We start from the raw sequence: 10,515 nt of genomic DNA, 5'->3' as shown, positions 1-10,515 counted from the left end.
ACACCGACCCCCCCACCACTCGCTAGGTATAGGCACCACAGGGCCCCTGGCACTCACTCTCACAAACTCTCTGCCATGGTGACTGACACGTGTCCTCCCACGCACAACCCGCTCTTTCACGCTCACTCGATTTCTAGGACACCCCCATTCACAGCGTGACACGCTGGTGGTATTCTCTCCACGGCCTCGCAGGCCTCGCCGTGAAACTCCAAGTACCCAGGCCAGGAAGGGGTTAAAGCCAGAGTCCTGTGTCCCCGCTGCCCCGCTCCCCTCGGCCTCCCCCCCTGATCCTCCCGGCTGGACTCCATCAATAATGCAGCTTCAAGTTCTGGGGAGACCGCAGGGGGCCCCCAGCCCGCTCCCCCGGGTCCTGGCTCACAATCCCCACCCTCACCCGGGGAGTACACGCTTCTCCGTGCTCATTGGCCACTTTCTCCTGAGCCCTCCCACCAAGCACCCGGGCGCCAGTCCCAGGCCGAGGGGACGGGCTGGGGACCCCAAGGCTGGGGTCGGAGGGGGAGACTCGGGGAGGCGGAGAGAGGCAGAGTCAGAGACACGCGGAGAGGGAGCGAGGGGGACCGAGGCAGGGCGGAGAGAGACCCTGAGAGAGATCGAGGGAAGGAGAGCAGAGGCAGAGACCAGACCCGCGAGCCGGGGAGCCCGGGGTGCCGGCGCGAGGGGACCGAGGCACCAGCGAGCCCCGGAGCCCCGAGCCGGGACGCCCGGAGCCCCGCGGGGCAGGCGAGCGGGCGGCCGCCCCCCGCCCCCGCCCGCGCCCGCCCCGAGCCGGCGCGGTATTTTTATCTGTGCGTGAACCGCCCTCCTCCTCCTCCCCGCCGCTCTCAGCCCGCTGTCGCCGAGCCGCCCGGAGCAGCGCGGGGGAGCCGAGCCGGGATCGCAGCCCCGGACCCAGCGGCGCGCGCCCCGCCCGCCGACCACCCGCCAGCCATGGACCCCAAGGACCGCAAGAAGATCCAGTTCTCCGTGCCCGCGCCCCCCAGCCAGCTCGACCCCCGCCAGGTGGAGATGGTAAGGGGGCAGCTCCCCACTCCCGGCAGCGCCCCCCTCCCTTCCAACACCCGGGCTCCTCTCTCTGCTCCCCGGGCTCAGAACCGGCCTGGGGGACCCGGGCGAAGGAGTCCCAGGCCCGCGTCCGACGTGGCGGGGGCGCTGGGCGGTGCTGCGTGAAGTTCGCCAGAAACTTTTGCCCCGGGCCCCTGTCCTCATCCCGGGAGGGAGGACTGTCCTCCGGACCCCGCACAGTGTCCTCCTTCCCAAGACTCCCACTAGGAGGACCGCTGGTGCCCTCAGATGTGAGAAACGTGGTACAATGACCCACTACACGGAGGCGCTCCGCGGCTGCCCTCGACCCTCTCTGGCCGGCTCTCTAGTCCCACCCTGCATGCCTGGGCTCGGGGCTGGGGGCTGGGGGCTGGGGGCTGGGGTCTCCAGAGCCTTGCCGTCATCTCTAGGACCTCCTGGCAGGCAGGAGAAGAGCCACGACATGGGGAGGAGGGATGGTGACCAGACTTCCCGGAGGCCAGAACTCCTCGCCACTCCCGACAGCCTTGCTGGGCACGGGAGGCCTCCAGGGCGGGGGTGGGGGGTGATGGAGGGAGAGAAGAGGGTTCCACCCCCCAACCCAAATCTAGCCATTCACCTGTTGCTGAGATGCCGCTGCCACCCAACAGAGCAGTGAGAGTGGGCCAAGTCATTTGGGGGGGGGGGGTAGAGGGGGCCATGGAGAGGCCGGCTGGGTCCCTCCGGAAAGCAACTTTCCGACTGGAGGGCAGTGCTGGGAGCTTGGCTGGGGGTGGAGGTGGGGGTGGAGGGGTGGCGGTTTCAGCTTAATTCACCTGGTTCTCTTTGTGCATTTCCCTGGAGCTCAGAGGGGACCTAATTAACTGACAGTTGGTCTGATTGCCAAGCTGGGGGGAAGGGGGGGGAGTGACTGTGAGAGCTCAGTCTCCCCCCCCCTTCAGCTTGGCTCATGTACCAAACTTTTTGTTTTTTATGAGGACAGGGCAGAGTTCTGCACCCTGAGAAATACTGCCAGAGGAGCCCAGACTCAGGCCCCCAAAGACCACCCTTGGGGCCCCTGTGGACATGGGGCTCAGGTCCACACCTGAGCCTCTGTGGGAGGTTGGAGGTGCCTGCAGTGCTGGGCTCAGCCTCCCTTTGTGCCTGGATCCAGTTTCTCTGGAGCCCTTGCCTTGACCTTAGGTGGGCAGGGCCACATGGGTGTCATGGCTCCTGAGGTCTGATGTCTTCAAAAACAGGAGGAGAAGGACCTTGGGAGGGGAAGGAAGGAAGTACCCACTCTGGAGTAGTCACGGAGTGGGATGGGCATCGGCTGGAAGCTAGTGATGGGTTGTTCTTGTTCCTTCTCTGCCTTGGTGTGCTGTGTGGCCTTGAGCTCTTTGCTGAATGTTTCTGAGCCTAGGATTTTCACCTCGGTCAAAGGAGGGGGTTGGGTGAGCCATGGGGTTCCTTTCAGCTCTGACAGCCTTTGATGCAAAGGTTGCCTGGGGACTCCAAAGCACTGTCCCCTGCTTCCCTGGGGCGGGGGGGGGGGGGGGGGGGGCGGGGAGGGCTAGGGAGTGGGCTGCAGGTGTCTGTCCGCCTCTCCTTCCCTTCTCTTTCTCCATCTCCTTAGATCCGGCGCAGAAGACCAACCCCTGCCATGCTGTTCCGGCTCTCAGAGCACTCCTCTCCAGGTGGGCCCCTTCTCTGTCCCCCAGTCCCGGCCCCACCCTAACTCTGATGGCTTCTTGGGGCCCCTGCCAAAGTCCTATGTGTAAGAGACTGAGCAGAAGATAGGGGGATGGGTAAGGTCTGGGAGCCCAGCTCCACCAGTTTCGTTTATTGACCAGGCGCCTCCCAACACCAGGAAGGAAAGGGCATGGAGGTTGAACCATTGGGGAAAGTAATTTGGATTCTTTCTCTCTTCCCTCTCTTTCTCCCTCTTCTCCCTGCCTCCTGGCCTGCTCATTGGCGGTCTCCCACAGAGGAGGAGGCCTCCCCTCACCAGGTGAGTCTCCAGGGGCAGCTGGGAGGAGGGATGCCAGGGCCCTTTGGGATGGGGTAGAGGGGGTGTCTTCCAAGCTGATGGCAAGGCACCCCCCAGGAGGACATTAGCATAACTGGCACCTGGGTGAGAGTGCCTGGGGCCAGGGTGCCACCAGCCAATCCTGAGCCTCCTCTGTCCTTGTCTGTCCTCTGCTCATGCTCAGCCTGGGCCTCCAGAACCCGGGGTCCTGCCCTGAGCCATGACTATGGAGTTCCGCCCAAAGCCACTGCATGTAGCCTCAGCTGAGGGGCAGCGGGAGCAGAGACTAGACCAGTCTGCCTGGGTTGCCCTGGAGGCATGGAATGGGGGGGGGCGAAGGGAGCGCCTCTGTGAGCCCATTTAACCTGGCACTTCCCCAGCAGAGAGCTGCAGGAGAGGGGCACCACCTCAAGTCGAAGAGACCCAACCCCTGTGCCTACACTCCCCCTTCGCTGAAAGGTACTCCCCCTCCACCCATCAGTCTGCCTGTCCCCTTGGCCCCTGGAACTGAGCTGACCATGGGTGTGTGTGTGAAATCCTGAGCTTTTGTCCATGGCGAGGTATTGTCTGTGTACCCACCTTAATCCCGTCTTACAAACCAATGCTTTCTTAATTTGGCCTTGTAAACAGAAGGAGCCCAGAGGCTGAAAAGGGGGGTGTGGGTTAAAGTCAAGTTATGGGGTTGAACAAAAAGAGGTAGCTGCCCACACGTAACAAGTAGGTGCCAACCTAAAGAGACTCAGCCCTGTGTCTCCTTTGCAAGTGCGCTGGACCATCTCCCTGGACCACCTCCCCGGACCACCTCCCCGGTCCACTTCCCCAAAGGGCACCTTCTTTGGGCTGCATCCCTTGCTCTCCTCTCCCATTTCCATTGCCATTTGCACAGGTCTGCACAGCAGTGCTTCTGTTCATGCTTTTCTTTTCTCTCCTAAAAGCCAAGTCACTCCTACAGCACACGCTCATTGAATACCTAGGGTATGCCCGGTCTTCCTGGTGGGCACTGGGCAAAATAAGAGGGCAGTTTGGCCTCTGCCCTCCTGAGGCCTTTCTCCTCAAAAGGGTCAGGGGGAGTTACAGAGAAGAGGATGTGTGAGCTGGGATTTGAAGGATGAGGAGGAATTCAGAGGGCCAGCAAGGTGCTAAGGGGCATCCCAGGAAGAGGGAGGAAGGTGTGCAAAAGAGAGCAGGTGTGAATCACTGGAGACTTGGCTTCCAGTGGGGGAGCCGGTGGAGATACACCTGGAAGAGAAGGCGGGACAGGCGGGGGTGTGGGGAGTGTCTCTTCCTATCGAAGCCTTAGGAGGCCTTCCCACCCCCACCTCGGCTCTTCCTGCCTGGCCAGCCCCCTCCTCCCACGGAGGGAGGGAGGGAAGGAGGGAGGGGGACCGGACGGGTGTGCTGAGAGCTCCCTGGGGTGGGTTTAATGAGTTCCCAGAAACCGGCCAAGGTCAACAGGTACACCTGTCGGGCCAGCCGAGGCTGGGAGGAGAGAAGAAAAGGACTGGCACCCATTCTCTTCCCCCAGGGCGGAAAGAGGATGGGACAGCAAGCAGGCAGTGGCTTCAGCATTTGGGAGGACTTGCTGCCTGTAGGATGCAGGGAAAGCCCACCCCTGAAGCAGGATTAGGGAGGAGGTGGCTTCTTCTCAGGAGAGGGAACAAAAGCAGTCTCTCTCCTCAGGCGGGCGGGGGAGACCCACCCTTGGACCCTTGCTTGTGGGCGAGGGGCAGATGGCTGGGGTGAAGAGGGGAGGGAGGGCCAGGGTGCTTCCCAGGGACCCTGCCGTGGCCAGAGATGCACCCACACCCCCACTGTCCCTTTGGGCTGCGACTTAGGAGGGTCTGAGTGGGGAGAGGTGGGGGGGAGGTCAGGGTCCCAGAGATGGAGACAGAAAGAAGGAGACAGGTGGGAGGGCGAGGGGAGACCCCAGAGAGCCCTGAGAGGCACAAGGCGAGGCATGCAGGTGGCTGGGGGCGGCGACACAGGGCTGCACACACCTATTGTCGCTGTGGCTCAGGAACTGAAGAACCCAGCTCTCCACCCCCGGCTGCTCCGGCTGCCACCTCCTCTCCTCCCTCTCCACCCCCAACCTTCAGAGGACCCTTCTGAACCTGGAGGGCCCTGTTTTATAGGCTTTGGTCCCTTACTGGGTGAGGGAAAGCAACTGGCAGGGTTGGGAATTTGTAGGGGAGAAACCCACGGCCCCCGTGGGAGGGTAGATGGTGAGTCTTGGCTTGAGGGGGGCGCTCCAAGGCCGGCCGACCTCTCACGCTTGGCTCAAGGTGAAGCTTTGCTGCGTCCCCAAGGCCAGGGCAGGGCAATTTATTGTGCTTTTATTGCCTGGGTAGCTTGCCCAGAGCTAGCAGGAGGCACCGGGCGGAGCTTGGGGCAAGGCGGGGCAAGCAGCACACACAATGCACCCTCTGTGCCTGTCCCCGAGTTGGCAGGAGTGCGGAGCCCTGCTCCCTACACGGGAGGCTTCCAGCCTGGATCTACCCGCTCTGGACTCTCTGAGGGGCGGGGCTGCCCGCGGACCAAGAAGTAGCTGCAGCAACCCCAGCCCCTAGCCCATCAGCATCTGGTCTGTGGGCCTTGAGTTTAGCGACCCAGATGCTCTAAAATCCCACCAGATCCTGGTTCCCCTGCTGCCTCTGCCCCAGCCACTCCCCCCAGGGTCCCCTCAAACCCTGCCCTTCTCCCAGAGTCGCCCAGCCCTGGCCCCTTTCTCCTAGCCCCCTGGTCCTTTCCATCTTCTGGAAACTTCTCCCCAGCTGCCCACACTCTTCCCTTCCTAGGTCCTATCCCAGCAGGCCTTGGTGGTGTTGGGGGGGTGGGTGGTGTTAGCAGCTTTCTAGGTCACTGCAGAGGGAGCTGAAGCTTGGGGATGTGGGTCAAGATTGTGGGGGCCGCATCTGAGCACGCCACATCCCCAGGCACGGACTTTGCTGGCTGCAGACTGTTGCATCCTTAGTCTCAGAATTGTTCCTACCTCTTAGAGCCTGGGGGCAGAGGAGTGTGGAGTAGCTTCAATGATGGGGACAGTGCCAGTGAGTGGGAACCAAGCCGGCCATGGAGTGGCAGGCAGGATCAGGGTGGGCAGTGAGCCGTGCGAGCAGGCTAGCCACACCCTTAGCAATCAATGGAAACGGACAAAGCCCCCAGGGCCTGGCCTACGGGCCCTGTGCCTTCCCCTGGGGCAGTAGCCAGTGGACAGGCTCTCCAGCCAGGGAATGTTAAGCTGCTGCTGTGCCCGCCTGGTCTTGTCCAGGTTGGCACCCATGGTGTGGGGAGCTGCCTGGTGCCAGCTTCTGGGGAACCAGCATCTTTGGACTTAAGAGCCAAACAGGATCTACCCCCTGCTGCTTCTGCCCTGGTCTGGCCCCCAGCAGGCTGACCTGCAGCCTTTAGCTTTCCAACTAGACCCCTGAGGGGGTCAGCTCTGTCCTTAGGAAGGAGGCTGGGAGCTGGGCCACATGCCTTTCGCTTCTTGGGTCTGGCTGACCCTTGCCTTCCCGGGTCCCCCTGTGCCAGCCGTGCAGCGCATTGCTGAGTCTCACCTGCAGTCCATCAGCAACCTAGGTGAGAACCAGGCCTCGGAGGAGGAAGATGAGCTGGGGGAGCTGCGGGAGCTGGGCTACCCAAGAGAGGAAGAGGAGGAGGAAGAGGAGGATGACGAAGAAGAGGAGGAGGAGGAGGACAGCCAGGCTGAAGTGCTGAAGGGCAGCAGGGGGGCCGGTAAGCTGAATGGGTTGTGAAGCCTGGGTTCCACCACCACGGGTTAGATGGGGTCCTCCTTGAGTGTCCTGGGACATGGGACATGAGCCCCCCCTCCCCCAGTTCATAGTTTCTCACACATGTGAACTGTGGTCACACCACAAGCCCCCCCATCCTCTCACCCCACGGGATACCTTGCTCTCAGCCTTAACCTGACACCTGGGCTGTTCGCATTCCTTTTCTTTTTCTTTTCTTTTTCTTTTCTTTTTTTCTTTCTTTCTTTTTTTTTTTTTTGCATTTTTAGGGCTGCACCTGCGGCATATGGAGGTTCCTAGGCTAGGGGATGAATCCGAGCTGTAGCCACAGGCCTATGCCACAGCCACAGCAACATGGGATCCTAGCCACATCTGCGACCCATGACGCAGCTTTTGGCAACACCAGATCCTTAACCCCTGAGCGAGGCCAAGGACTGAGCTCGCAGCCTCACGGAGACTAGTCGGGTTCGGAGCCCACTGAGCCACAGTGGGAACTCCAAGGCTGGTCCCATTTTTGACTCGGTCCTTCTCCCAATTATTCTCCCCTAATAATTCCTCTCTTCCTTAGAATGAAGGCAAGGCCACATGAGGTTTGTGGCTAGACCCAAGAAAGGTCTTTCCATCCGTGGTGGTAGCAAGGAGCGAGGAGATAAGGGATAGAGGACTCGGAGTGTCCTGTGCCCCCGACACCTGCATTTCTGAACATAGCATGTGGTCTCTGCGGAGAGGCTCAGGGCTGGTTGATAAGTCCTCTCCAGGAACCTGTGGCTCTTGCCTCCTTTTTATTTCCCAGGCTGGAGGTGAGAGGGTGCCCTCTAGTGTCTAGATGGAGAATTTAGGATTCAAGAACCAGCGCATCCTCTGGACTTCCAACCCCAGCTGCCCGCGAAGAGGGGCCAGGGAGGAGGAAGGAGCCTGAGGCCTACGCAGGAGATAGAGATCCCAAGTCCAAAAACCTCCATGGGGGGGTCCCAGGGCCTAGAGAATTCCTAGGCAGAAGGATCTCAGTCCCTCCCATGGCTGTTTTTCTTCCCTGTCTGGCAGACATCTATCCCTCCTTGTGCACATTAAACGTTTGGGTCCCACTATTTATGGGGATGAAAAATAGCCAGGAGTTCCCATGGTGGCTCAGCGTGGGAGCCACCCAACTAGGATCCAGGAGGATGCAGGTTTGATCCTTGGCCTCACTCAGTGGGTTAAGGATCCGGTGTTGCTATGAGCTGCGGTGCAGGTGGCAGAGGTGGCTCAGATCTTTCCTTCTTGTGGCTGTGGTGTAGGCTGGCAGCTGTAGCTCCAATTTGACCCCTAGCCTGGGAATTTCCATATGCCTCGGATGCGGCCCTAAAGCCCTAAAAAAGAAAAGAAAAGAAAAAGCCAATCCCTAATTGAAGGCCATCCATTGCACCCAAACAAAATGGAATGGGCCTCCTCTCTGCATTGGCAGTGGGTGCATCAGCCATGGGAGAAAAACTCCAGTTGGAAGAGTTGAGTCTCTCTCTTAGGACCCCCCACCCCCACCCCAGAACAGCTGAAGAGGAGGTGAGAGGAGACTCTTCCCTCAGGAAAAACAGCAGGGCACTGGGTCAGATGACAAGACAACTGGAGTTCCTGCAGTGGCACAATGAGATTGGCAGCATCTCTGGAGCGCTGTCACGCACGTTCCATCCCTGGCACAGTAGGTTAAGGATCCAGCATTGCCGCAGCTGTGGTGCAGGTCACAACTGCCTCCAGGATCTTATCCCTGGGCCCTGGTTCCCTGAGGAACGCCATATGCCCCAGGGCAGCCAAAAAAATGGGGAAAAAAAAAAAAAGATGACAAGACAACCAAGGAGCAATTATCAATTGCCACCACTCCTGGAGCAGCTCCTGGGGGCCAGCACTGAGCTGCAGAGTATTAACTATTGTTTTATTTAAGGCAGTCTATGCAATTTCTTTCTTACCATCCCCTTCAGAGAGATAACAACAAACTTAACTAAGTCATACGGTTAGACATTGGAAGAGCAGTCTTAGGCCTGTGCTGTCTCCATTATGCCATGGTCACCCTCGGAAAGCATAACCTCAGCCAGCTGACTCAGCTGATGTTCCAGAACAGCCAGATAGATACTCAGAGCCTGTATTTTTGTGTGTTTGTTTGCTTTTTTAGGGCCGCACCCGTGGCATATGGAATTTCCCGGGTTAGGGATCAAATCTGAGCTACAGTTGCCGTCCTATGCCACAGCCACAGCAACGTCAGATCCGAGCCGTGTCTATGACCTACAGCACAGCTCATGGCAACGCCAGATCCTTAATCCACCGAGCGAGGCCAGGGATCAAAGCCACATCCTCATGGATACTAGTCAGATTTGTTTCCACTGCACCACAATGGAAACTCCCCAGAGCCTGTGTTTTTATCCCTTTTCCCCATCCCCAGCTGGACAAAAGACAACTTGTGGCCAAGGTCTGGAGGGTCCCTGGGAGCGCCCACCCCCTCTGGATGAGCCCCAGAGAGTTGGAAGCTCTGAGGACCAAGTGGAAGACCCCGCATTAAGTGGTGAGGCTTGGGGAGGGTTGGTGTTGTGATCTTGGTAGGCGTGGCCAAGCCCTAAGTTCCTTTGCTTGCCTTGCAGAGCCAGGGGAGGAGCCACAGCGCCCTGCCCACCCTGAGCCTGGCACATAGGTACCAAGCCCTGCATCTCCCAGATGGAAGTGGAGAGGGCATTGCTGTTCCTCAGAAACCCACCCCATCCCTACCCTATTTTGTACCTTCCTCAATTGCTAGGGCTGCGGCTTCTAGAAGACTAAGGCTGGTCTGTGTTTGCTTATCTGCCCACCTTTGGCTGATGCTCAGAGTCCCTGGGCACTTGCTGCCTGATGCCTACCCCTGCCAGTCATTCCCCCATTCACTGGGTGGGAGCTGGGGTGTGAGAGTCTGCATTGGAAAACTCAGTAAATGGGGGACAAAGGTTCATCCTTCACAATTCTACTCCCCAGACCCTCTCCCCTGGGCATAGGAAACCCACAGGGCAGGACCCTAAGATCTGGGGAAAGAGGGTACTGAGAACTTGTAAGTGCCCACAGATCCTTCTCCATCCCCTGGGAATTCCTTCTCAGTGGCGTCTACCAGGGCCCAGGATTCAGGCATCCTTTCCACAGCCTCCACATTTTGGAAATCTTCCCCTTATCACCTGCTCCCCAGCCTGGGTGCCTGGAAGATGGACTGGCAGAGGCTGCTTTGTTGCCTTTTGTTTGTGCTTTGATGCCAGGAATGCCGCCTAGTGTAAGTCCTTGGGAGGAGGGGCAAACAGTGGGGGATCTAGGCTCTCCTTGTCCTCCAGCTGCTCTGTCCTCTTCCCTTCTTCCCTGACTCCAGGCCTGAACCGCTCCCCTGCTGTAATAAATCTTTGTAAATACCTGTGCTGAGACTTCTCTTTCAGGGAAAAGGAGAGGGAGGAGGAGGTTCACTATGTGGTAGTCATCCAAGGGTCAGGTCCTCGACCGTAATGTCCAGTCCTCTAGTTTGCAGCCTTGACTGCAGCCAAGTTCCAAGCCCTCTTAGGAAGGACCACAGACATTCTAGATCCTGCTAGGGTGGGGCGGGGGCGGGGTGGAGAGAAGAGGGGTGCTTCAAGAGTAACTGGATTCCTCGTCCTCCAGGCCCGCAGGCCTCCCCTCAGGAAGCTCCCCTTTTTTCTCCAGAGTGCTAGGCTTCTGTGGCCCAATAAGCACGAAACCCCTGGG

At 59.3% G+C, this 10,515-nt stretch overlaps 1 protein-coding gene across 2 annotated transcripts; it reads left to right on the top strand.

Annotated features, from left to right (window-relative positions):
• The first annotated feature begins 769 nt into the window (after positions 1-769).
• On the top strand, positions 770-10,189 carry PPP1R1B (protein phosphatase 1 regulatory inhibitor subunit 1B). Of its 2 annotated transcripts, none has more exons than XM_047758643.1 (7): positions 770-1,029; positions 2,657-2,717; positions 3,009-3,031; positions 3,433-3,508; positions 6,581-6,784; positions 9,209-9,328; positions 9,405-10,189. In XM_047758643.1, exons 1-7 carry the CDS (start codon positions 949-951, stop codon positions 9,452-9,454), a joined length of 615 nt encoding a protein of 204 aa, XP_047614599.1. In that variant the 5' UTR covers positions 770-948; the 3' UTR covers positions 9,455-10,189. The 2 variants fall into 2 exon arrangements, with proteins under 2 accessions (XP_047614599.1, XP_047614598.1); XM_047758642.1 differs by having other exon boundaries at positions 771-1,029; positions 3,430-3,508.
• The last annotated feature ends 326 nt before the right edge of the window (positions 10,190-10,515 follow it).

The sequence above is a fragment of the Phacochoerus africanus genome, chromosome 14 (assembly GCF_016906955.1).
Source record: "Phacochoerus africanus isolate WHEZ1 chromosome 14, ROS_Pafr_v1, whole genome shotgun sequence".
NCBI lineage: Eukaryota > Metazoa > Chordata > Mammalia > Artiodactyla > Suidae > Phacochoerus > Phacochoerus africanus.
This window is presented reverse-complemented; position numbering and strand designations above follow the sequence as displayed.